Genomic DNA, 26856 nt, shown 5'->3' with positions numbered 1-26856 from the left:
GGTGTGAACCCAGCAGATCCACAAGTGGGGGGATCCCAAGTCCTGAGTGAAAGGAGAGGGGTGACAAGGTGCTGGTTTGCCCGGAGGGGTCCAGGGACCCATCGTGAGATGACTTTCGTCCTGTGCTTGGGGTCACGCATGACCACTGGGTCCCTCGCCTGGGACCGAGAATGGAGAGGTGCCTGGAGCGAGCACCCGCTCCCTGGCTCTGAGCGGGAGGTGACACAAGCACCCTGACGGCTGGCGCAGGGGAGGAACTGCTGGGCAAGGCTGTCCTGATGCTGCCCAGACAGCCAGTGACAGTCCCCACCAACCTCAAGCCCCCGATCTTGGCCACCAGGGCCGCCGAATCGCTGCAGCCCAAATCGCTGCAGCGGGTGGTGCCGTGGGAAATAAAAGGTTCTATTCCTGGAGTAGCCCTCTTTCCGGAACTGGGCCAGGGAGGGCCTGCACACCGCCAGGGTCCTGGTCCAAGGCCGCTCTCTGCCCCTGGGTCTCAGGGGTCTACCTGTGCCACCATCGTGACCCCCCCCCACTCCAGGCCCGTCTCCCTGGCCGGACTGTAGGTCCACCCGCTGCCCGGCACCGCTCAGCGGGGGCCTGGCAGGGGCCCCAGCTTCCAAGGTAATCGTGCGGCCGTTTGCAGGGCTTCCAACTTGGATGCAGCAGGCACACGGCCCTGTCACCCAGCCTCATGGACGGCCCTCCCCAGATGAGCCGCCAGATTTAATAAGATGTGGTATAGCCTCAGAAGAGACCACTTCTGCCCCAATCCGTCTGCGGCTCTTGAATGAAATGACACACAGGGCTCTGTCTGGGCTGCAAGGGCTCGTGGGGTCCGCTGCCTGGCACTGGGGCATGGGTGTCCCTGCTGCGTGGGCAGGGAGGGGGCCAGGCTTCCACACCAGGGGCCTGGCCTCCCGGTGCCCTCTCCTGCGTGGGTGGAGGAAGGTGTCACCTCTCGGGCCCCACCCTCCCCAAGGACAGGGCCCGTTCCTGTTCCCAATCAAGCTGCAGGACCCAGAGGAAGTGGGCCTGGCGTGGCCCTAGATGAGCCCCACGTTTGGGGGAGAAGGGACGAGGGACCAAGAAAGACAGCCTGGGGACAAGGAAGAGACCTCGGCACTGTGTCCCCACCACGGGTCCTGCCCTCCCACTCGCACCCATGGTGATAGTGACAAATGAGTGAGTCCCCCCTGAACCCTGGCCACGCCTGTGCTGGGGCTTCTTCCCCTCCCTTCACAGTCAAACATGTTGAGAGGGCTTGACAGCCGCCATCCCCAACCTGGGCCACCTGGAATCATCCCGGGGTGCAGTCTAGCAGGACTCCAGGAGCTTGGATCAACCGAGCTGGGGCTCCACGCTCTGCTCCCTCCCTCTCTCCTCCCTCCCTCTCTCCTCTCTGGATGCAGTGACACATCGGCTCCTGTGGCCGCTTCCTCACTGGGCCCTTCCTGCAAGCAAGGCACCTGCAAGATGCCCTGAGGTCACAGCGCCCTTGAGGCAGACAGGCAGGGGGCTCAGCACCTTACCTGGGCCTAGCCTGGGCTGGAGGCGTGAGTGAAGGACCTCAAAACTCCCTCCACTCTCACCTCTGGGCTCTGCATGTCCTGCCAATGGCCTACGGGGGTGGGGTCACCTCCTTCAGGAAGCCTGCCAGGATTTCTCTCTCACAGCAGGTCCCTTAATCACCTTCTGTCTGTGTCCCCCCCGCCTCCCTGAGAAGTGCTTTCTCATGCTTTGTTTTCCTTGTGTGCTGTCTGCTTTTCTCGCCAGGCTGGAAGCTCCTGGAGGGAACAAGGGCCTCAAGGGCGCCCCGGGTGAAACCACCCCACCCCCACCCCGTGGATGCTGGGCTCCCGTGAAAGGCGTGTCCTTCCGGCTGGGGTCACTCTGGGGAGACGTCGGTCCTCAGAGAGGCGATAGGAAATCTAGGGGGGAGCCAGGGGGCTATGCCCTCCCTGCAGACTGCTTTCAGGGGTTCCGCAGGAGCTGTCATGGCCAGGAGGCTGGCGGAGGCCTGGCTGTCCCACCATCACCCCCAAACCCAGAGCAAAGCCCTGTTGGGGTCCCTTGCTGGGCCTCAGGGCTGCCCTCAGAGGGAGAGGAGGAGGAAGGCCAGGCTCAGAGCAGAGGGGGCAGCCCAGGGGCCTGGGGGTGGGGGGGGGCGAGCAGGAATGATCGGCAAGACCCCAACTTCTGGCAAGATGCCCCTCCCAGGGCACCCATCTCAGAGGCTTTGGGTCACACTTTGAATGAACACGGGGCCGTTTCTCTACAAGTTCCTTTCCAAATGCTGCCCCCACCACCCCACTGCCCCGTCCCTTCGGGCTCCAGTCCAGCCCTCGGAGCAGGAGCCGGGCCTCTGCGAGGTGAGGCACCCGAGGAGAACCGCAGATGCACAGCAGTGAGCCGTGAGCAGAGAGCAAGCTGACGCACACTTAATGCAGATGACGAGGGAAGGAAGAGGAGCCCAGGGCCTGGGCTGAGCTGCCTGGGCTCAGGGGCTGGTTCTACCACCGCCAGCTGGGTACTTAAGGTCACCGGGCCTCCGCGTCCCCACCTGTAAAATGGGCTGTCATGGAAACCGGCCCTGCAGTGTCAGGCAGACTCCGTGAGGGCCACTGTCCAGGGCCGTCAAGCTTGTTGTTACTGCCCTTCTTTTTCACCTGCAAGACCTGAAGCCTCGGCAAAGCTTAACAAGGCTCCTCGAATCAGAAGACCCCGTGGGAGACGCTGGGGGTGCTCCCGGAGCCAGGCACCTCCCCTGTCACCAGCCAAGCGGCCCTGGGCTAGCCTTGCCTCCTGTCTTCATCCGAGTGCCCTCCTCTGCAAAGTGGGAGCAAGAATCCCCAGCCACAGGGATTTGCGGCATGAAAGACGAGCCTGGACAACCTCCTGCCCTGCCCAGCGTTACTAGCTGCTCCGTAAATGGCAGGCATTGATCTTTATGAGACAAATCAATCGCTCCCTTGAGCTCTGCTCCGAGGCCGGGTGGGGGCGGGGGTGCCAGCGGGGGCCAGCACACACCCAGGATATATTTAGCCCTCCGCTGGCACCGGGCCGGGGGCAGGCATTCCTGCAGAGGACGCCGCCGTGCGGACCAGCCCCCAGCTCCTCGTCGGCCACCGTGGAATCTGCTCCCGAGCAGAAGTCCCTGGTCTATAACAGTGGACTAAATTACCCCAGGAGCGTGCGTGAGCACACACACACACACACACACACACACACTCACAGGCTTAGCTCCTCTGTGAATGTCCCCTCCCAAGATAGAGAACGCTAGCCCGGGAGCAGGAGCCGGCAGGTGCCAGCGGGTCAGACAGCTGCTCTAATCAAGCCTCTTGAGACCCAGTACCGAGCAAAATCCTGTCGCCTGCCCATCCCCAAAACAGAGAAGCAGGGACATAAAAATAGCCAAGCATCAGGGGAAAGGGCAGGGCTGCGCATAACCCTTGCATTTCGATGTATTTTCTTCCATTGAGTTTTTTCTGCCTATTTTGCTGAGAAAAACGGCATCAAATTGTGTACGCCACCCTCTGTCAGTGGCAAGGACGCGTGCATCACCCTAGCTGGTCACGGTCCGTGCCAGACTGCCTAACACGGCAACTTTTATCACCAGTGTCAAGTGCAGGCTAGGAACCCCGGGGTCCCTCAGATCCAAGCAGGGCGCCAGCGGGGTCAGCGCCGTGTTCATACTAAGACTGAGATGTTACCTCCCTCCGTTCACAGAGTTTTCTGGAGCCAACGCGTGTGACAGAACGCAGGGCTGGGTCTGCGTTCCAGCCGCGTCGGGTAAGCCAGCCCCTAATGAGATCTTCCAAACGCAAAGCAATGCCACTCTGTGCCCTGAAGATCCTCCTAGGTTAACCAACAACGGGCGTTATGCTTAGTCAACGGATGAAACGCTTTGCAAGTCTCCATTTGAGCCTCCGCAACACTGAACATCAATGAATACAACACAGGTAAACACAAGCTCTTTGGGGGTCCTGGGTAAAGGGGTCCTCGGAGGTGGAGAGCTGCTGCTCCGGATGGATGGCAACTTACGGACCAGGGGACCCCCTGCAGTGACCGACTTCTTACACACAAATCGTAGGTGTTTCAGAGCCCTCCTTCGGAAGGATCCAGAAAGCTGCCTTCTTCCACCAAAGGGTGTGAATGAGTTTACGGCTCCATACCTCTTGCCTAACTGCCCCCTAGAGTCACGCACACTGACAGCCGTCCTGAGGGCACCCAGCTCAGGGGACTCGGGCTGTTCCATTTAGTTGGCTTCAGAGTAATATTTTCTGTCCTAGGAGAGTTCTCTCAAACCCTCAGCTGTTCAGGAGACCCCACAGGGAGGGGAAAAGGTCTCGGTCCCAGAAACGGAATGTGGAGTTCCCGCTATGTCGCAACGGAATCGCGGCGTCTCTGCAGCACCAGGACGCAGGTTCAGTCCCCGGCCAGGCACAGTGGGTTCAAGGATCCGGCGTTACCACAGGTGCGGCGCAGGTTGCCACTGTGGCTTGGATCTGACCCCTGACCCAGGAACGCCATATGCCCCAGGTGGCCGAAGAAGAAAAGGGGAAGAAGAAGAAACAGAATGTTCGAGAAGCTGCCTGGGGTATGCTGAATAATCGCCCCCACCACCAGTAGAGCCACAGCCTCATCCCCAGGGCTGGGACCGTGACCCTGCATTAGATGGTTAAGGGGCGGTCTTTGCAGATGCGGTAGAGGGGTCACATCCCTTGAGATGGGGAGCTTGTTCTGCGTGATCCGGGTGGACCCTGCATGCAGCCAGAGCACCCTTAGGGAGGGGGACCGAGGGAGCGCTGACCCCCCCCCAACACGCACAGATGAGATGGAGATTTGAAGGTGCTGAAGACGCTGCGCCTTGAGGTGGGGGTGAGGCAGCCCATCCAAGGAGCGAGGTGGCCGCGGGCAGCTGGAAAGACAAGGATGGAGCCTCTGGAGGGAGCACAGCCCTGCCAGCGGGGACAGGGATGCCGGACTTGGCGCCTCTAGAACTGTGAGAGGATAAGTTTCTGCTGTTTCGAGCGCCGGGTTCTATGGCACAGCGTCACAGCAGCTGCCCTCCCATTGGCCACCCCGGGGGGGGGGGCTGACCCCCCCCATCAACCCCGTGCCCTCTCCAAGGGCCCACAGAGTGCCTCCGCCGAGGGGCCCGCTGAGGACGCGCTGTGGATGTGCTGCCTGTCATTTTAACTCGGTTCCTTCAAAGGCCACTGGCTCCTGCGCTGTGCTCCACAGGCTGCTCTCAGAGAAGGAATCTGGGGTGCTGGGAGGTGGGGGCCGATGGAGGAAGGGGAGTGGCCGTGGCAGCAGGGGCAGAACACGCTCTCGAGGGGCAGCCCCGCTTGGCAGGGGGCCAGCAACACTGAGGTCCCCTGGGCAGGGCGACCTGTCAAGGACTCCGGAGACAGCTGGGGGGGCAGGGCACTGGTCGGGCCACCCTCCGTCCTCAGCACTCAGACGCACCCCAGGCCCTCTCTGCACCCCACGCCCTCTCTGCACCCCACGCCCAGCGGAGCTGGTCAGGGAGGCGCCCGGCTGGACGCTGGGCTTTTGCACACATATCGCATTTCCTGATTTCCAGGCACGTCGGGGTTTCTGTTCGAGGAAAACGAAACTTGTAACCCTGCACCCCGCAACTGTTGTCCAAGCGCTTGGCAGACGGGGCCGAGTCTTGAGCTGGAGGAGAATCCTGGGGTCAGGACCACCAGCAAGCAGGCTCCGGGGCCCAGGGGGCCCATGTCAACGCAGGCTTGGCCAGAGCAGCGGCGAGAAGGCACGGGCTGCAGGTGCTGGGCCACCGTTAGGCTCACGCCCACTCCCCCGCCCCGACGCCCCCTCACTGCCCAGGCTGGTCCCCCCACCCTGTGGGGCTCGCCCACTTTGGGTGAGACTGGGCCACCTGGGCTGGCGGAGGGCGTGGTTCCAGAACCTGCGGGAGTGGACAACGACTCAAAGCTCCTTGGGCTCAGATGTGGATTCTGGGAACAGCAGGAGGCCATGCGGGCTTTGGATCCGCCTGCAGGCCAGGCTACAATCCTGCTCCAGAACACATCTGAGTCCAGCTTCGGTTTCCTTTATCAGTAAACTGCGAACAACCAGGAGACATTCAGAAAATCCACTAGGGTTTGTGCGTACCCCCCTCTCAGAAGGGGTGCAGCCACATGGTGTGTGCCTGGCGGTCCCCAGCCCAGCGGGTGACCCCACGGCCCGGGGGGGTCTCCATGGTACTGTCTCCTCTGCCCCAGCACGCCCTTGTTCAAGCCCCCGGAGGCAGAGGCAGCCTGTTGGAGCAGGAGGCCCCAGGGCGCAGGTATCCTGGAATGACACCAGGTCACGTGGCTGAGTAGCTCCCAAAAAACCTTCCACTTGCAAAATAAGGCCGCCTGCCCACCCGTCCTTGGCTCAGGGAGCCTCCCTGCATCTGCAAAGCCAGCAGTGCCTCTGCTTCCACCACGGCATCCACTTGTCTCTGACTGCACCCCCCACCGCCGCCTCCCCCGAGGGTCCCTGAGACCACGTGGGCCCCACCCCACAGACTCCCATCGCACAACCTTAACTCGCTCACATCCCAAAGCCCCCTTGCCATCGAAGGTGACACGTTCACAGGGCCTGGGGATGAGGACAGGCATGAGGGGGGGCTCTGTCTGAGATGAGGGGTTTCAGAGGGGGCAGGGCCTTGCCCCGGGTCACACAGCAGCCAGGACCAGGCACAAGGTCTCTGCAGGAACCCCCCCGCAACCCTGGTCCTGAGGAGGGCGGACCCTAAAGGGCTGGAGTTGAGTCCTGGCCGGTCCGGGTTCGGGTGGAAAGGCCTGAGAGTTAGGAGGAGGCACCCCAGGACGGTGGAGCAGGACGGGAGAAGGTGGCAGGAGAAACACAGCAGCTGTGCTGCGGCGGTAGCAAGGCCATTACCCCGCACACGGCCAGTGCTCTGTAAGCAGCTGCTGAGGGAGTAAATATTCTAGAATAGCTGTGAGCCCTCCAGGGGCCGCTGGTGGCTGGGGACGGAGGTGGCCCGACCAGACTGAGGCTGCACCCGTCCTGGGCCCCCTGGGGGCTCTGTAGATCCTGCGGCTGTGCAGCGACACCCACCCTCGCTACGCCCCTAGGCTCCCCTGTATGGCTGTGGACAGCTGCACAGTACACAGTGGGGGTTCGGGACCCCAGGACCAGCCTCTGCCCAGGACAACAAAGGTACCAGTGCCCCATCAGTTCGGAGGTACCCTCTGCCCGGTTCCCCAGCAGGACTGAGCCTCCCAGCCCACGGTACCTGACCACCCATCCAAATACTCCCTTGGCTCCCCCTCCCCGACTTGTGCTTCCTGGGCCCGCCTCCCAGGTGGGCCACCTGCACCCACATCCTCGTCCCTGAGAGTGGAAACGGTGACAGCTACAGGTCAAGGGGGTTGGACCATCTTCAAGCACCTGCAACTTGGCTGCCAAACTGAGGTGGGGGCCACGAGGGGTGTCTGCCATTCTTCTTCTTAGAATGTCACACCCAGCCCCGCCACCAGCTGGGGCCTGGGGGTTGTGGTTTTCCAGCACGACCCTGGGGCTGCTAATGTCTGGGGAGAAGGAAGAGGTCAGAGAGCAGCCTGGCTGGGAGCCCTCGACGGCGGGGTGAAGGCCGACAGACTGAGCGTGAGGCAGGGACCCGAGCTCCGTCAATCCTATCCTCTGCTGGATGGCGTGCACGGAGCACCTGTCCCGAGGCAGCCCATGCAGGTTCCAGCGGGTGCACACAGCTCTACGCAGCCCAGCCCTGGGCCCAGGTGCCCGGCGGGGACAGCCGGCACGTTTCACTACAGGGACACGGATGCTGGCTTCTGCTGTGCTGGCTGGAACCGGATCATCTCTCCATCCCTCGTCCTGTGCGTGATGAAACCCAAGCCCCAGGATGCTGTGGCGCAGGGTGCCTGCTCCGTGCAGAAGGCCGGGCGGGGCACCGCAGGGCACGCGGTGAGGATGGCCGTGCAGGAGGCAGCTGCCAGGAGGCTCCCAGCTGGGGCCAATCACCAAACACCGCCTCTTGGGAATCATACGGCCACTAATACCCGGGGCGGGCAGCTCTCCTGGCCCTGGGCACCGGGCAGGAGGTGTAGACAGGACTGGTCGGATGGGGCAGGGGTGGGAGCAGAACAGCAACAGAGGAAGAGCTGTGAGCCGATGTAAGCTGATGCCACGGCGACCCTGCTGGGCGCAGCCTCAGCTTTGCCCCGAGGTCTGGACAGCATCCAGCTGTGATGAAAACCAGCCCAAGCCCTCGACACCACAGCCCATGAGCAGGCCTGAAACACAGGTGCTGTTATCTCTGCCTCTGAAGTGGGGAAACGGAGGCAAAGGGCCATTATGTGATCTGGACACGGGGACACAGGTGACAAGGACATAGCAGCGGGTGTCCTGCCCCCAGTGCGACCGACTGGACTTTCCAAGCCATCAAGACGGCCTCCCTCGTTGCTTAGAAATCATCTGCTCAGGCAACAGGGGGCATGAAAACCCCCAATGCAGCATTTTGCCACAGAAGCTATTGAGCACGTGCTGGCTCGCCACCAGCCCGGGGGCCCGGGGCGGGCAGAGCCGCCCCGCGGGCCGAGCTGCGGGCCGAGTCAAAGGAAATCAAGCAGGGAATTCACAGCACACCTTCCGCCCGCCCAGTCCTCCCCAAGGCCACGGACTCAGCCGCTCTCCTGGCCTGGGGACCAGGCAGACAACCACAGATGTCACCTCCCTGCCTGGCTGTGGAGAAAACCCCTTTTACAGCAGGACCCTCCGCGTACCGGGCAGATTGCTTTGGCCGTGAACCCGTCAGATGAGGTCCCTGGTGCTGGGGCTGTGGGGAGACCTCATGGCCACCTTGCGTCCTTCCCTAAAATGATGGCTGAGCCTCAAAGCAGATGATCTATCTGGGGACAATGGGGGGACCGGGTTGTCAGAAGCAAGCAGGTCACACCCCGGATGGCGGTGGGCCACCTTGTTACAGGCCCAGAGAGGGAAGGTGCCTGGCCCAAGGTCACACAGAGGTCTGGCAGGTAGGGGGGAATCCAGGAAACTTGGGTGGATGGGGCTGGGTGTTGCTGGAGGGGCTGGGCTGGGGCTGGAGCCAGAGGAACTGGGGACAGCTGCCTCCCAGTGGGAGCAGTCAGCTCTGGAAGGCCCCAAGGGAGGGCTGGGCCAGGGGTCAAGGTTACAGGGAGGCAATGGACCTGAGCTGGTGGCCCGAGCTGTCTCAGGGTGCATCCTGGGGGCCAAGCCATGATCTGGCAGGAGCCCCATTGGAGGAGAGGGAAGAGCACGCACTGGGGCAGACAGAGCTGGGCTGGGTCAGGGTCTGCTCTCCTGGATGTGCCAGCAGGCGCCAGCCCTGAAAATGGGAACATGTTTCACGGCTCAGGGCAGAGATGGGCTGTCACCCCCCCACTCCGCCACTGGAAAGCATGACATCATGATGGCCCCGGTGGGTCAGGCCTTACCCATCCCGACACTCAGCCATGTGCCGCCACGTTGCCATCACAGCCGGTGGGGGGGCAGTGCCAGGGTTCAAACACAACTCTGTCATTCACACACGGCACCACGTGATGCCAGGCACCCGACGGGCCCTCCTGGGCACCCCCGTCCCCATCTGCAGGAGGGGACACCTGAGCGGCTCTGAGACGCGCTGTGAGGATCCCAGGAGCACTAGGCCCAGGGCCCAAGGGAGCCTCCTGCGAGCCTGACACCAAAGCAGGGCGCTGCCCAACACCCTAGCGACCTTGGCAATGGAAACCTCCTGCGTAAACAGAGACGCCCCACTCGGGTTGCTCTGCCCACGTCAAGCGGCAGGAGGCCCGCGCTCGGGGCAGCCCAGCTCGGCTGGCACTGATCTGACCAGTCCCCAGGCAGCTCGCGGATCCACGCGACCGCGACAACGGGCTCATCATGAAAAAGTATGAAACACCACCTGCCTTTTCACGACGATTCTAACGGCTTTTCCAGCCTCTCCTGCCGGCCAGGCCCTTGGCGCCCTCGGCCCCTACGGAGACCCCAGAAGAGGCGCATCAGAGGCACAGGGAGGCTTGACGACCCTGCGCTGGCAGAGGGCAGAGCTGGGATCTGGGCCCAAGAGGCCCACGTTCAGGGGAGGCCTGGGCCTCCCGCCGAAGCCCCGGTGCCCACAGGGCAGGGGCTGTGCGATCTAGGCTCAGGGCCCCGGCAGCTGGCCTGGCTTGGAGGACCAGGGCGACCCCTCCAGAGGCTGGACCACCCCCCCACCCCCGTCCCCTCCTTCCCCAGCGACTTGCCCATCTCCTCTTACCAGCTCACGGCTCTCTCACGACGCAGACAAGGCTCCGGGCCAGTCAGGGTGTTGGACAGGCCACTTCTCCACAGGGAGGGTCACGTTCCCTTTCCTGGAACTCATTCCAAGCGCTCACCAAAGTCAGGGCTTGGGTCTAGAAAGTACGCCCTCTCCTCCCAAACTACGTCATCTGTGGAAGCCATAAAGCATCCGAGGGTCTCGGGGGGCAGGTTAGGAAGTGACCGTGGACAGGTGGGTCACAGTCTGGATCTGGGGAGCACCTGCTGCCTCCTTTTCAGTACAGCTTCGGATCACTTTCTGGGTCAGGATCATTCGCCTTCGTCCACACCAAACTCAGGTGGAGTCGAACACGCGGAGACCAGCGCCACCACTTATGCAGCAGCCCACGTGCTGCCCGCTGCCACCTCGTCCCAGCCAAGGACGGTGGCCCCTAAGGATGCAGCCATCCGGCCCTCACCCAGGCACGGATTTCCAAACAGCATGGTCCCCACCTCAGGTCCAGAAGCATTGCCTTCTTGCTACAGGGGATTTCTCTTCAAAGAAGAAAAGCACATACAATGGAGAAAACTGAGAAAAGAGATGCAAAGTATCAAGAGGCGGGGCTGGGGAGAGACATTACTGCGTAAAATAGATGATTAAGAAGCACCGACTGTCCAGCACCCGGGGTCCACTCGGTACTGTGCAGTAACCTACACGGGAAAAAGTATCCATGTATGTCTACGTATGACCGACTCACTTCGCTGTTCACCTGAAACAAATACAACACTGAAAATCAACTCTACTCCAATAAAATTAAAAATAAAGAGGCAGAGGAGGGCTCACCGGCTCTTTCACCACCTCTAGCAGAGGTGGGCACCACGGACATGCCCACATCCTTCCTTCCAAGCTGCTCTCCTTCACTGTTCTGTCGAGTTGGGTCGGAGGGGATGGATGATTTTGGCCTCAGCTGTTCTCTAAATTAAGCTTTTCTGAAGCACTGTCTCCTAACATGAAGAACTCCCAACACACCATCACCGAGAATGTTCCCGCCACCTGCAGAGGGCACGTTTCAGGAGGATGAGGGTGCTGCTGGCTCTTGTCTGTGGCCACCCCCCCACCCCCACCCACGGAGCAGGGCTGAGCACACAGCAGGTGCTTACGAAGCATCTGTGGACTGGACGAATGACACGTGTCTAATATCCCACCGCCCCCTCCATATTTAGCCGGTTTCTGACATTCCGCTGTTGCTAAGAACGCCAAGGTGAACGTTTCTGTGGCTCCGGCAGAGCCCGTGCTTGGATTGGAAACGCGTCTCTCTGTTCCAAATGCCGGGGCTGCGCCAACCAGAGCCAGGGACCGGGGCTGTGTCTGCCGCACACTCTCCTGGACCCCGGACAGCTGCCTTTCCTTCTCCAGGCTATGGTTTCTCCTCTTTGTGGGTGGGTTTAGACGGGAGCCTCCCCCAGACCCCTCCCAGCTCCGTGATCCTAACCCAGCAGTCGTGGGGCCAGCCAGCTCTCCACCTGGCCGTGCACGCCTGCTTTGGGCAGAACTGCATCCCCCCAAATCCATAATCCAATGACTGTGTCCTTATAAGAAGAGATAAGGGCACAGACACACACAGGCGGGGATCTTATGAGGACATACAGGGAGGAAACGGCCATTTACAGGACAAGAAGAGGCCACAGAAGAAAGCAAGCCTGCCACACCCTGATCCCCGACGTCCAGCCGCCAGAGTGTGAGAAGTTAAATTTCTGTTGTTTAAGCTGCACGGTCTGTGGTTTCTTTGTCACGGCGGCCCTGGATGACTGGTACACCCCCCCCCCAACAAACCTCCGACGACCTGGGGGAATCTTAGCTGCCAGACCTGCAGCCGCTGCGGGAGGACACACAGGCTCAGAGGGCCCGTGGACCTGGTGCCCAGTGGGGGCAGAGCTGGCCCTGCAGCCCCTCCCAGCTCAGGTGTTGACTCTGCCCCCATTCTGCCCCACCCTGCCCATGGGGGCTGTGATGTTACGAAGCCACCACCAGACTTACCAAGCATGGCCAGCACTGTGCGCAGAGCTAAAGGATTCCCCCCCGCCCCCCATCAGTGGGGAAACCGAGGCACGAGGCGCTCACGGCTAGCGTCCGATTTGGATGCCGGCCTGTTTGATACAGAGTGTCATCTCCTTCCAGCTGGCCACGGCGCTATTTAAACAAGTCCCTGACCACTGGACGTTGACATGCAACGAAACAAGGAGGCAGCTGCGTGGACCCTGATGCCACCCCAGGGCCATCTCAAAGGCGTCCTGGGTTATCAGACTGAAGGACACATGCTGGGGAAGCCTCCCACCCGGGGTGGGTGTACAGGTCGCCTCGGCCTCTGACCGTCGGCTTGTGTGGGCAGCTGGGGACTGGACCACATGATCCCAACCACACCTGCCAACGCCGTGCTCCGGCATGATGCCAGGCTTCGTGGGGAGGGCCGTCAGGGGACGTGCCCTCGATGATGGAAGCCCCCTGGCCCGCCAGATGTGCACAGTGGCTGGACATTAGAGGCCTCGTGCCAGGCATCAGAGACCACCTGCCCTCCCCCACTGTGCCCGTGGGTGAAAATTACTGCTCTGCAAACCATCCATTGGAGGCAGGGCCGGGCCAGGAGCAACAGGTGGAGGGGGGAGCATGCCCACTGGCGGGTCAGAGGGGCCGGATTAACTCAGAAAGGTTAAGGTTTACTGACCACCACAAGCTACCGAAGGAGGACCTCCTACGTGTGTCTCGCCTGGCCCTTACCCTCTCCAGGGAACCGCATCGGAAAGCCGAGTTCAGGCAGGTGCCAGGGTTGTCCAAGGCCATCAGGGGGCCACTATGATGCTAAGCCCAGTCTCCTCGCTCATTCTGACCATGGTCCCTCTGGCTCCTGGGGGCCCCCATACCCCTTCTCTAGGGACAACCCCCAGTGAGGAGGGGGAGATACTGCGCTCCTCTCTGGGCTCCTGATTACAGGGGAGACCGGAGGTTTCAATTACGGTCAAGGAGACCCTAAAATTACCCCCGGTGCACCCCTGCCATTATCCCCACCTGCCATGAGGTAAATGCGTCTGGAGGTTCTGCCAAGTCTAGGGGTACCCTGCTCCCCAGCCACCTCCACAGAACAGGTTGGCTATTACAGAAACCCTCTTCTGGAGAATTCTGCCTCCCACAGCCCGCCATTTGCTCTCAACCACTCTCCCCACTCCCACTGCCAATGCGATGGCTCCTTCCTCAACTGGGAGGGGGAGGGGACAGCTTCCCCCCAGGAGGAAGTCCCTGGAAGCTACACCCCCAGCACCAAGCACACAGGAAGTGCTCACTAAATGCACGGGCTCTCCCAGTCCACTTTGCCCTCCTGGGGAAACAGCTGTCCCCATGTCCCCACTGGTCTCTGCACCATGGCCAGGGGCCATACCGCAGGCTACGGCAAGCCAGGCTCAGGGGAAAGAGCACAGAGTCAGAGAGCACCAGGTTCGAATCCCGGCCCCTCTGCAGGAGCTGAGCCAGTGACTCATGCCTGGTAAGCTTTGGTCGCACCCTGAAAAATGGGGTGACGGCCTCTCCCCACCAGGGAATGTAGGAACAAGCTCTCAGCCCAGATCCGGGCCCCAGAAGGCTCTCAAGACGGGGCTCTGTTGGCTCTCGACTCCCCAAGAGCCAAGGACCCCAGTTCTAGGCCTCAGTTTCCCCAAGCGCTTTAAACAAGGCTGGTTTGTGGCGACATAGGATTTTCCAGCTCCTCACAGAGGCTGTCAGATCCGGTGGGTGCGGCGCCAGAGGCAGCAGTGGGGATACGCAGAGTGAGGCGCCAGAGAGAGGCCGCGCGCAGATCCCGGCGGGTCGCACACACCTGCGGGTTCCGCGCCCCCAAATCTGCCCGTGGTGGGCCCAGGGCGCCAGGGGGTGGCCCGACGCCCCCGACACAGGCGATGCGGAAACCGCGCAAGGGCGGCGCCCCCTGCTGCAAAGGCCCCCATGTCACCACCCCTTTCCATGGCAGGGTCTACCGCGGCCCTGATCCCCTCGTCCGGACCCCGGCCACCTCCTGCAGCCTGCGGCGACACCGGACGCTACGGAGAAGCAAAGGAGTGGCGCCTTCCAGACAGCCCAGCGCAGCGCAGCCACCCCGGCCGGCGCTCTGGGAAAGGGGTTCCCAGCCCGCGCTGCAAATCTAAGCGCTCGGGTCGCAGGGTCAGAGGGCTTCGCGCGGGACCCTCGGGATTGCAAGACCCTGGAGCAAAAGTTAGGAGGAGCCGCTGGGCGGTTTCCCCCAATCTGCAGCCACCCCAGCCCTTGGAGCGCCGCGATCCAGCTCGAGGACGCGCCGGTCCCTCTGTCCCCACACTCACCTGCGCTCATCTCCGCGGCAGCTGGCAGTCGGGTCGTCGGAGCTCTGCGGCAGCCGGATGCTTCTGCCCGCAGGTGCCGCGCCTGCCGGGGCGAAGGTCCACCCTTCCCTCCCGCCTGCGGGTCCACCGGTCGGCGTCCGCCCGCAGCGCCGCCGCAGCCCTGGAGCGCCCGCCCCCCGGCCCCGCCCCCGAAGGCCCCGCCCTCCAGGCGGCCCCGCCCGCCCCGCCCTCACCGCCCCTCGGGCCGGGAGCACCCTGGGAAATGTGGGCGATGCGTCCCACTCTGCTCCACGTTAGGGCCCCAGCCTCCACAGGGTCGGACTACAGTCCCGGCAGGCTGCACGGCTCGCGCATGCGCAGACGGGAGACGCCGCTGCGGCCTCCCGCAGCCACTCGTGGGTCTCTGCGGAGCTGTCACCGCGGCCTGGCTGGCGGCCTGGCTGGCGGCGGCTCTCAGGAACCCGGGAGTGGTAAGGAGAGTGAAAAGCAAGCCTGGTGCAGCTCTTGTGGAGTCGTGGAGCTGCAAAGGGCCAACCCGCTCTGTTCCCAGTTTGCAGAGGGAAACTGAGGCAGGGGCGAGGAGCAGCCGGATTTGCACAGGTGCCCGGGCGAGGTTTGCGCTCCTGACTCCAGGTCTAGGGCTCGCCGGCGGCTTCCAAAGCGCTGCACCAACTGGCCCTTGGTCGGTCTGGCCCCGGCGGCGGCGCTTTCTGCGGCCACAGAACCCCTTCCCTCCCCACCAGTGGCCAACTGCCCTCTGTGACGTCAGGCGCCCAGGACAGGACTTGGGTCCGCGTACAGGAGAGGGAAAGCCCCGGGGTGGGAGCGGACCCCACTGGGCCGCTGCTATTGACGGAAGGGGACCGCGGGTGTGCGGAGCGGGGCTGGAGGGGCGTTCAGGAGGCTAAGTCCCCAGATCCAACCTTGCGTGGGGAGGGAGGGGCCTGAGGTGGAGACGCTGTCAACAAGGGAGCGAGGGCTGGCTGCAGAAGATGTGGAGCAGACACTCTTCTCTGGGTCCCAGCAGCACCCCTCTACCCCGAAGGGGGCCAGGAGCAGAGGCCAGAGGATAGTGGCTCCTGGGGAGACCTAAAGTCCTGCAGAAGCAGCCATGGACAAAGCCCAAGCCCCATGACGCACCCTAGAATCCCAGAGGCCTGGCTGGGTGGCTGTCCAGCAGCTGCAGGATGCCAATGCCTGTCCTCTGGGGCCTTTTGCCCAGAACTCAAGTGGGATGTGATGATGGAAGGAGCGCTAGAGGGGGTCCCCTCTCGGTGGTCCCTTCCCTTCTGTGGGCATCAGGGCCCCATCCATAAAGTGGCTGAGTGAAGGACCCACCACGGCCGAGAGCATTAACATTGGGTAGTTAGTCCTGGCTAGGGCAGAGGCAGGCCGCTAGGGGTGGGGGCCTGGGGGTCTGACCGCCTGGTGGAGAGCCTGGCTTGCAGGTGGAGGTGTGTCACTCTGTGCCTTGGCACGCATCGTTAAACTGTCCCAGCCTCTCAGGATACTTCTGAGGATCCCATGAGCTAACGCGTGCTGTGCCCCAGCAGGAGCTGAGATCAGTGAATGTCTGATATTATCAAGCTGTTATTATTCTCAGTGTTATTATTCTAAGGGCCTGGCACAGGATGGGCACTCCACTGATATCTGTTGAATAAAGGGAGAGACGGATGGAGGGAAGGAGAGAGGGTGCCAACCCCCAGCACCTGGCACCTCCAGGCCATCACCCTGGGCAGCACTCACCCGACATCGGACCACCCCTGCCACCACTCGCCCACTTTAGGAAGTTCTCCGTCAGGCTCCCACAGCGTCTGTGGATGGGCATTTGCTCCCAAGTCCCTCTGAGTCAGAACGTGGGCATGGGTAACCTGATTCCCGGCTGGCCCCAGAGCTCAGCCTGCTGGGGGTGTGGGGAGGCGTTCCAAGGCCTCCCGGTAGAGCCAGCCCCACCTCTCCGAGCAGGCACCTCCAAACGGGGCAGGGCCCCAGGGTCATGTGGTCTCAGCACATTCCTTCACGAGGGCAGAAACTAAAGCCCAGGTAAGTCCTGCCAGAGTCACCCCGCAAGTTAGTGGCAAGGGAGGAACTTGACCTAGGTGTCAATAGCCACACCTCTGCCCCCTCTGCCAGGCTCGGCTGGTTTCCCCGCAAGGGAATGCCAAGGGGACCAGGCCTGCTCACTGTCTTCTGCCTGCACAGAGAATGCCCGTGGAGACTGGCTGATCCGGGTAGTGGAACCAGACTCTGGGTGTCACCCTTGGTGCTGTGAGCCAGGCGTGACCTCGGGCAGCTTGCTCACCCTCTCTGTGCCTCCGCTTCCTTATCCTTCCAACAGCCCCTGCCCCATTGTGCTGTTGGGATCACACGAGGAAAACGAATACCGCACTTCAAAGTGCAGAAAGCCAGGGCTCCGTGAATGATAGTTACTGTATTTGCTAGTGAAACAGACCAGAGAGCAGGATGTGCCATCACCAGCCCATAAAGCCTGTTGTCTTTTCTTCATCTGTCTCACATCCGGCCGGCCATGCATCCGTCCATCACGTATTCAACACCTTTAAACTGGGCGCTGTTCTAAGGAAGAAAACGGACACGTCTGTTTCACGAGTCATGTGACTCCTTGTAGACCGTGCCACCACCTGCTTTGCACGCCGGCTTTGAGGGCAGGATTATCAGAGGGGCTCCTTGACCCAAGGAGGTCCCAGGCAGGCTAGCAGTCCAACCGAGACCCCTTCAACATGTATTAAGAGTGCATTCAGGGGTTCCCTGGTGGCCTAGAAGTTAAGGACTTGGCACTGTCACTGCTACGGCTCAGGTTACTGCTGCTGTAACTTGGGTTCAGTCCCTGACCTTGGAACTTCCTCATGCCACAGGCGTGGCCCCCCCAGAAAGGAGTGCACACGGATATCGAGAGGAGCTGCTGGGCTTTGCTGGCTGAGATGCGGAAGGAGGTGGCACGAGGCAGCAGACTCTTCCCTTGAGGGCCCCACCCTTCTCCTCCTGCCAGGCTGACACCTCCTGCAAGTAGAAGGGACACAGAGTAGGGGTCACACCTTCTCCTCGCCACCCCACCCCACCTGAAGCACTTATCAAACGTTCCCGAGAGTATTTCACAGGGTCCCTCCAGCCCCTCGCAGGTGGGTGCCCACGGCCTCGGCCCCATCATTCCTGCCTTAGGGCTCACAGATTTCCTTTGGGTGAATCCCTCCCACGGCCCTTGAACCAGGGCTTGGTCTACCCTACAGGCTGGGAGAGGGGACGGCGAGGCCTCACCCGGGGAAGCACGGAAGGCGGTGGTCTCCCCAAGGCCCTGGCGCCCCAGGTCCCCCGGCCTCCAGCCTGCAGTGCTGGCCATGGCCCTCCCGGATGGGCCTCGGGAGCCCAGCCTGCTGCCTCGGGGGCTCTCGCAGCCCCCTTTGGAATTGGGCACTTCCACGTCTCCCTTCTCTGTGACCCGGTGCCCCCTTGTCCAAACGTGGGCTCCAGGGAGGCAGAGGTGTAATCGGGGGTGGGATGCCCGAGGCCTGGGTCATCCGGGAGGGGTGTGTGCCCAGTGCCAGCAGACAGGTGCCAGGGAACACAGGAGGCCAGGTGCTTCTGGGAAGAGCCCAGGTAGGACCCCAGAGAAAACGCGGGGTGCTCCACCCCCCCCACCACCTCCTCTAAGTTTCTGGAACCCTTCTTAGGAGCTGTGGATTGTTCTGGCGACGGAGGCTGCAGAGTATGGAGAATGCAGCCTCAAACCCCTGGTCCAGCTGGTTCTAGCATCAAGCCTCCTACACCAAACTCTGCTTCCCTGTGGGCACCAGGCTCTGATTTGAAGGTCCCATTCCTGGTAACCCAGAGATGATTGGAAAACACAAAAATAAATGCAAACAATATCACTTCTATATGGAGTCTAAAATTCAGCACGGGAGTTCCCATCGTGGCTCAGTGAACACAACTAGTGTCCATGAGGTTGCAAGTTTGATCCCTGGCCTCGCTCAGTGGGTTAAGGATCCAGTGTTGCCATGAGCTGTGGTGTAGGTCGCAGACGTGGCTTGGATCCCGGGTTGCTGCGGCTGTGGTGCAGGCCGGCAAGCTGCGGCTCTGATTCAACCCCTAGCCTGGGAATTTCCATATGCCACAGGTGCGACCCTAAAAAAAAAATGTTTATTGCCCTTTTGTGGGGGCTGAAGTTCTGGGAAAACACAGGCTGATGGGCAGTGGGTGGGGCTGGCACAGGCCAGTGCAGACCCAGTGGCAACAAACACGACCAGCACGGGCGGGGGCGGCTGGGGATTTGTGTTGGGTTTCATGAAGTTGAGAGAGGCTGGGAGGGAGAGGGCCCAGCGGCCGTGGGCCAGAGGGCTGCTTAAATGGGGCCGAAAGCCTGGGTGGAGGGGTTTGGTCCAACCCTCGAGGGGGCAGCCTCAGGCTCGGGTTGAGGGAACCAAAGGATAAACACAAAACCACACTGAGGAGAAGGCGCAGGGCCAAGCCGGTCAGACGGGCAGTCATGACCCCAGGGCCATTCTGTGCCCTGAGTCCTCCATTCTCACACCCATTTCACAGATGGGGAGATCGAGGCTTTAGCTTTGCCCAAAGGCGTACCATCCCCAAATGGAAGAGCTGGGATGCACACCTAGGCCCTTCTGCAGGGAGAGTGCAGGGGCTTGGGCCTCCAACCTTCCTGGACCTGCGATGCCTGCAGGGCACCGGGCAGGCTAAGTGGCAAGGCTGAGGGCACTGAGCCGAGGATGAGGCGCTCGGCCCAGGTGAATCTGTCCCTGTGGATCCAGACCATGCCAGGCCCTCTGCCCCCCATGCTAAGGGGATGCCTGTCCTCACCTGAAGGCCCAGTCCCACCCACTGGACTCCCTCGGGGATTCTGACCTGGGAGAAGACTCCCTGGATGCCCAGCTAAACCAGGGGCCCCCTTCACCCCCAGAGGCCTTGATGTCTTTTGATAATCTCGCCATTTGTCTCCTGACTCTCACCAAACATCAGGCCACTCGGGCAAGGCTGCGTCTGGCTGATCAAGGGGTGTCCGGCACATGTGGGGTCTCCAGGCATGTTGGGGTCTCCAGCTCGTCTCCAGAGAGTCCCAGGGCCTCAGAGCCCCCCGGGGTCTTCAGCTGGAGGAGAGCAGCCCTGAACTCCAGGGTGAGCCTGCATCCTGCTGCTGTTCCCTCTGACACCTGTCACTTGGCGTCACAAAAGGGACAATAGAAGAGCCCCCGGAGCCCTGCCCTCCATTCCTGACCTTGAGCCGGGGCAGCTGAGGCTCCCCGCAGTTTGCTTCTCACGGAGAGTGTGCCGCGTGGCTGGGCTCCCCTGGGGCCTGTCTAGAAAGGTGTCACCCTGAAACCCCAGCCTGCAGGCACCCTGCAAGTGGGAGGCCCGCGGAAGAGCTGCGTCCAGGGGCCCCGGGTCACCGGGCACCTCCAGGCAGTCTCCCTTCAAGTCTGCGGGTGGCTGTCCTGTCCTCACCTCCAAATACAGCCCAGAAATTGATTCACTTAACAGCCAAATGGAGGAAACAAATGAAATATGATTTCATTATGGGATCTTTCCAGCCACTCAATAATTTAAAAACCAGGCCACATGAAACCAGGAGCAAAAATAACATGTGACTCACATCTTGGAACCTCGCTTCCTCGAACACGGGTCCACACACCTGGATTGTTCAGCGGATTCGGGTCCAGCCTCAACATTGCACACCCCCCACCCCCCGCCCCCCTTCACCTGCATTCTCCCAGCAGGATGGAGGGGAGACGTACCTCGCATCTCTGTAACAGCCGAGTCTATGCCACCATTTGAACTGCCCGGTTACCTGAGTAGGATGCGCAGACCTGCCAACATTTGCTGTCACAGAAGAGTCGTGAGAGGGGCTTCATTACGAGGGTTGGAATGAAGTGAGCTGCAGGGGCTGCGTCTGGAAAAGGCACATTCCAGGCCAGGCTTGGGTTTTAGGCTGGTGATCACAAAGCCACTCCCCTAATTAAATGTTGTGCCTGGTGACAGAAACAGACCCGAGGAGTGAGGGGTACGTGCCTCAGAGAGACAGTGACAGGGCAGGGCCAGCTCAGAGGTGGGCCAGGCATTTATTGAGCGCCTACTGTCCTCCAGAGATGAAAACAATGGGAGTTCCCTTCGTGGCTCAGCGGGTGACGAACCCGACTAAGATCCATGAGGACGTGGGTTCGATTCCCGGCCTCGCTCAGTGGGTTAAGGATCCGGCCTTGCCGTGAGCTGTGGTGTAGGTCACAGATGAAGCTTGGATCCTGCGTGGCTGTGGTGTAGGCCGGCAGCTGTAGTTCCAATGAGACCCCTAGTCTGGGAACTTCCATATGCCACCTGTGTGGCCCTAAAAAGCAAAAATAAAATAAAATAAAAAAAGATGAAAATGAGCTGGTCTGGGTCAGGGGTCACTAGAGCGTGAGGTGGACAAGCATCCTGGGACCGTATGACAAAGGACACGGAGCTTTGCTCTCACTGCCTGGAGGCCAGATGCCCAAGGTCAAGGTGCTGGAGGAGGCTCCCGGCTCGCCTTCCTCTAGCCCCTGGCGACTCCTGGCCAGCCGTGGTGTCCCTGGGTTGGGGGCGGCAGCACCCCAGCCTCTGCCCCTCTTCTCTGTGTGTCTCTCCTCTTCTTAAAGCGACCCTGGGGCAGGGACCGTGCTCCACGGGACGTCCTGACTCCAGTTTCTGAGATGGTGCAAAACTGGGCGTGTACACGCTCCCCGGTTTTATAGAGAAAAGCTTCGTATCGCAAAGCGTGGAAGGGAGCAGGTGGGAAAGCTGGGGCGACGGAGCAGGACACAGGGACGAGCAGAAGGGAGCGAGGGCAGCAGTCCGGCTCCCAGCCCCGCCCAGGGTGGGGACACGGCAGCCCCACTCCGCCCCCGCAGAGCCGGCTCGGTGTCACAGCGTTGAAAACAATTGCTGAGAAGTGCCATCCCTGACCCCGACACTCTGGGAACCAGCTCCCTGTCCCCTGGGCTGAGGCGAGCCCGGCTCCACCCACGGCCACAGCGTCCACCCTAGGGCTGCTTCCCAGAAACGCCCTTCCTGTCTGTTCCTTTGTGTGGCTGGACATGGAGGCCTGGGCGCGGACCGTGGGTCCAGGGCACGTGGAAGGTAATGAGCGAATTTTCCTAAAAGGAGCTTAGTCATATTAGCCAAGATGCATATTTTTAAAAGGAAGGTGGAGTTCCCGTCATGGCTCAGTGGTTAACGAATCTGACTAGGAACTATGAGGTTGCAGGTTCAATCCCTGGCATCACTCACTGCATTAAGGATCTGGCACTGCGTGAGATGTGTGTGGCATAGGTCAAAGATGCGGCTCAGATCCCACGTTGCCGTGGCTGTGGTGTAGGCCGGGGGCTGCAGTGCTGATTAGACCCCTAGCCTGGGAACCTCCATACTCCTTATGCTGCAAGTGCAGCTCTAGAAAGCAAAAAAAAAAAAAAAAAAAAAAAGGAGGGGGGGGAGTTCCCGTCATGGTGCAGTGTTTAACGAATCCGACTAGGAACCATGAGGTTGCAGGTTCAATCCCTGGCTTTGCTCAGTGGGTTAAGGATCCAGTGTTGCCATGAGCCGTAGTGTAGTTTGCAGACGCGGCTCAGATCCCTTGTTGCTGCGGCTGTGGCATAGGCTGGTGGCTACAGCTCCAATTAGACCCCTAGCCTGGGATCCTCCATATGCCGAGGGTGCAGCTCTAGAAAAAGACTAAAAAAAGAAGAAGAAGGAAGGTAACATAATTACATGGAAAAAAACCACTCATCACCCACACTTCTCCGGAAACTGCACAGAGCAGGAGCTTTATTAGCGCAGCAGGGCCAATCAAACTCTTTCCTTCACTGCCCCCAGGTGGTGGAGCCCTCTCATTACAGGCGTGCTTCCTAAGGAGCACCCATCCTTCTGCCTTTCCAGCCTTGTATTTATTTACGTTTTTAAATCTTTTTTTCTTTTTTTTTCTTTCGTCCTTTTAGGGCCGCACCTATGGCACATGGAGGGTCCCGGGCTAGGGGTCTAATTGGATCTGTAGCCGCTGGCCTATACCACAGCCGCAGCAACGCAGATCTGAGCCATATCTGCGACCTACACCACAGCTCACAGCAACGCTGGATCCCTAACCCACTGAGCGAGGCCAGGGGTCGAACCCACACCCTCACGGCTCCTGGTTGGATTCGTTTCTGCTGTGCCACGACGGGACCTCCATTTCCAGCCTTTTAAAATCTGTCTTCATTTTAAAAAATGTTTTCTCGAAGTGTGGTTGATTTAGTGTTGAGCCTGTTTCAGCTGTATGGATGCACATATCCATTCTTTTTCAGATTCTTTTAGGTTTTCTCGAAGCATTGTTGGCTTACAGTATGGGGACCATTTCTGCTGTACGGCAACGTGCTTCCGCTGTGCACATATACACATGCATTCTTTTCCAGATTCTTTGCCGTATGGCTTCTCACACAGTATTGCGTGGATTTCCCTGTGCGACTCAGCCCATCCCCACTGACCATCCATCCCATATATGATAGTGGGCCTATGCCAATCCCAAACCCCCAAGCCACCCCTCTTCTCCCCTTTGGTAACCATAGGTTTGATTTAGACATCTGTGAATCTACGGGTTCGATCCCTGGCCTCTCTCCGTGGGGTAAGGATCCAGCGTTGCCATGAGCTGTGGTGTAGGTCACACACACAGCTCAGATCCTGCATTGCTGTGGCTGTGGGGTAAGTCAGTGGCTACAGCTCCGATTCAACAGCTAGCCTGGGGACTTCCATATGCCGTGGGTGCGGCACTAAAAAGACAAAAAGAAGAAGAAAAAAGAAAAAAAGAAAGACAGAAAGAAATCCGTGAGCCTGGTTCTGTTTGTATCCTTTGTCTATTTTAGGTTCCACAGGTAAGTGCATCATACGAGACGTTGCCAGCTTTTAGACCCAGCCAGTGATAGGAGTGCAGGCGCTGCTCTGGACAAAGAGCTCTTATTCACATGCCTTCAGCAGGCGACACAAAGGGAGAGCAAGACAGGTGCGATTTCTTGTCAGCCTTTAGCCACCCCTGCACCCTTTCCTGACACCTGAGGTCTCAGCTGCAGGGGCCGCAGGGTCTGCCGTCGTGCTCTAACGCAGCACGTGCGCGTGGAGAGGCGGGCCAGCCAGTCTGCGTTTCCTTAGTCTGTGTCTCCTGACTGGAGCTGAGCTAACTCACCTTTCTCTTGCTCCCTGCTCTTTCAGAACACCAGAATTCTGTTCAGAATCCACCATGCAGCCCCAGGAGGGAGACCCCATGGGCTTCCCAGGAAGCTGGCCCCAGCTCAGAAGGTTCTAGTGTGTCTAAGGGTGGCCCCATTCTTCTGGAGACAATGATCTGCTATGCCTGGACACAGGATTTTCTCCTGGGATGGCATGAGACCCAATTGAAGCCAATGGGATGTGAGCGGAGTCTGGCTGAGAAATGCTGGAAAAGGTATTCCTTATCATTAGGGGAAAGCTCCGGAAGACCCCTCTCTTCTAGGCTGGAGGCAGTGATGGGGGATGTATTACAATTTTGTCCTCATATCAACAGTCAGCCTGAGAATGAAGGCACCACCAGGAGGAAATCATGGAGAAATGAGGCTGGAGCTCCTGGATCAAGCCAGACCTGAGACCCACACACTCTTGGATTCCCACGTTCATGAGCCGAGAAAGACCTTTTTGTTTGAGCCACATGGACTTGAGTTTTTTGTTATTGATGACACCCTCAAATCCCCTAAGGCATTTGTGATGTGGTTAAAATGACATTACATTGAAGTGTCCTAGGCAGGATCTCCCTCCAGATGGCGTGGTGCTTGGACTGCTCCCAACTTACGTGGAAGGAGAGTCCAGGAAGCCCTCCCTCACCTGCTTCCTGGCCTGGCAGGTGAGCTGGAGGAATTCCTGAGAGCCTCCGGCTGACCTGGCCCCTCATCAGGGCTAGAGAGAAAGTGGCACCTCCCAACTCTTCTCCAGATGACTCAGCAAGAAAAGAATGTCCGTGGTGCCTCAGGGCCACACCTTGGAGGTCAGTCAACCTGCCGAGAGCTGGAGGCACACGCAGCGAGGAGTTCTCCCTGGGGGAGTTCCCCAGGGGGCCGGGCAGCAGGTCAGTATTCAGTCTGCGGATAGCAATGGGCAATATTGTCTACGTAGCCTCCTCAGGAAGATGCCTCTGACCAAGGGTCCCATTTTACAGCAAAGGAGGTGTGACCTTGAGTCTGGGACTGTGGGACCTGCCCCGGAACATTTCTGGAAGCTAGACGCGGTGCCCTGGGGGTGGGGCCCTCAGTTCCCGAATGCAGGACAGGCTCTGAACCAGCAGGTGGCGCACGTGGCCGGACCCAAGGTGGAGGCGTGCCTGGCCCTGCCCGCCTGGTCCTCGGTGACCTGCTCAGCGCTGCAGTCCTGGGCCGGGTGGACTAGCCGTCCCACTTCAGGGTGGGCAGAGGGAACGGTGGTGCTTCCAGCAGGGCACAGACAAAGCGTTCCACCAAATCTGAAACTGTCAGACCAAGGGGCCAGGAGGCAGAGCAGCTCTTGTTGGGGCCCGGGGTGGGGGACACTGACCCTGACTATCGGGAGGAGCTAGGGACGGTCCTACAGGGTGCGGGAGGAGAGGACCACCGCAGCGTCCCGTCTCTTCCACCCCAGGGTGGCAGTCCACCAGCCGAGTCAGGAGGCTTGCGGAAGGCCCCCAGTAAGGCTGGCGAGGGTCTAGGGGCAAGAAGTGCCGGCCAAGGGCGGGGAGGGAGAGAGCGGAGCCCCGTCTGAAGCCAAGGCTGGACCTTGTTCTGCCGACCCCCCTGAACGGGTCTCCGTAGGGACCGTGGCCCTCAGGGAAGGTCTGGCCTTGCCTGGGACGTGAGCAGAGCTGACGCTGGGCACTGCCCCGCAGAAGTCTCTTTGATTCTGCCCTGGGCTTCGCTGACACGTGACAGGGGTGTCTGCAGGACTGCCCAGCCTGCCATGATAGCCAGGCCTCTCTTGACCAGGGGCCACCGGCGTCAGTGCACCCCCTGCCCCTCGAAAGATCAGACGGGGATCCAGCCCCAGGCGCCTGCAGGGGGACCAATGTCATGATGTCCCTTCATCGCGGTCCCCCGCCTGTGGCCCTCCCCCGCCCCTAGAGGGCGCTTTCACAGTTAACATCCTCTTCAAAGCCCTGTCCCCTTTCTGGGGCGGGGGGGGGGGGGTGGCTAGGGAGGGAGGGCCAGGCTAGGACAGGGCGGGACCGGACAAGCAGAGGAGGAGGATGCTGGGGCGGGGGGGGGTGGGGGAGACCCCTGGTTGGGGGGGTGGAGGCGCTCCTGGAAATCCCAGAATCGAAGCAGCTGAATCTTAGGCCGAGCTGTCCGAGTGGCTGTGACTGTGGACTTGACCTACGGCACGAGAGAGGGAGAAGGCAGGTCACAGTGTAGGGGTGGAGGGAGGGGGAGAGGACAGAGAGATAAGGGGGGTGTGCGTGGGGGAGGGAGGCAGGAGCTGTGTGATGGGCAAAGTAAATACAGAAGCCTTTCTCCAGCAGAAGTTCCCAGGCCAGGGATCGAACCTGTGGCTCAGCAGTGACAATGCCGAATTCTTAACCTGCTGCACCGCCAGGGAACTCCTCTCTGGCCGAGTTCTGTACCGGGGACTCAGCGATTCGTGGGCTGTTTTCTCTTGGGGGTTATTGAGCCCAGGATGCTCCAGAAGCACAGGGTAGGGCTGGGTGTGTGTGTGTGTGTGTGTGTGTGTGTGTGTGTGAATTCATTAGCACGACAGGTGCCCGAGGGCACCAGAGCTCCATTTTCCCAAGGATCCTCCACGAGGAGGAAGCCTAAAGGGAAGGAAAAATCAAGAGCTTAGCTGGGCTCTGGCTCCAGAGGCCAAGGCTTGAAATGGGGCCCGTTGGAGAAAGGGCTCAGGGGACCCCATCGAGGTTTGGTCATGGAGAGTCTTGTTCATGCACACGCAGGTCGGTGGCAAATAGCCCCTCCGGAGTTCCCTCTGTGGCTCAGTGGGTTAAGAACCTGACATAGTCTCCATGAGGATGCGGGTTCGATCCCTGGCCTTGCTCAGTGGGCTAAGGATCCGGCGTTGCTGCAAGTCACCCTCTCTTGTTCACAGTGGGGACAGACAAGACTTCCCTGGAAGGAGCTTCTTACGCAAGCCTCTGGCAGGCAGGATTTCTTTCTCAGGTTTTAATTCCTAGTGCAGGCACATTCTTCCTGG

The 26856-nt window shown here is 60.5% G+C and overlaps 1 protein-coding gene across 1 annotated transcript in view; it reads right to left on the bottom strand.

Annotated features, from left to right (window-relative positions):
- The window catches only part of ABLIM2 (actin binding LIM protein family member 2), a 137775-nt gene extending 122976 nt beyond the window's left edge, over nt 1-14799 (bottom strand). The window contains exon 1 of the mRNA XM_047798188.1: nt 14650-14799. Within this exon, the coding sequence (XP_047654144.1) occupies nt 14650-14659 (10 nt within the window). The 5' untranslated portion in view covers nt 14660-14799. The remainder of the gene's footprint in view (nt 1-14649) is intronic.
- Nucleotides 14800-26856: the final 12057 nt, after the last annotated feature.

Source organism: Phacochoerus africanus, chromosome 10, assembly GCF_016906955.1.
Source record: "Phacochoerus africanus isolate WHEZ1 chromosome 10, ROS_Pafr_v1, whole genome shotgun sequence".
Classification (NCBI taxonomy): domain Eukaryota; kingdom Metazoa; phylum Chordata; class Mammalia; order Artiodactyla; family Suidae; genus Phacochoerus; species Phacochoerus africanus.
Note: the sequence above shows the minus strand (reverse complement) of the source record. Positions and strands in the feature narration are given on the sequence as shown.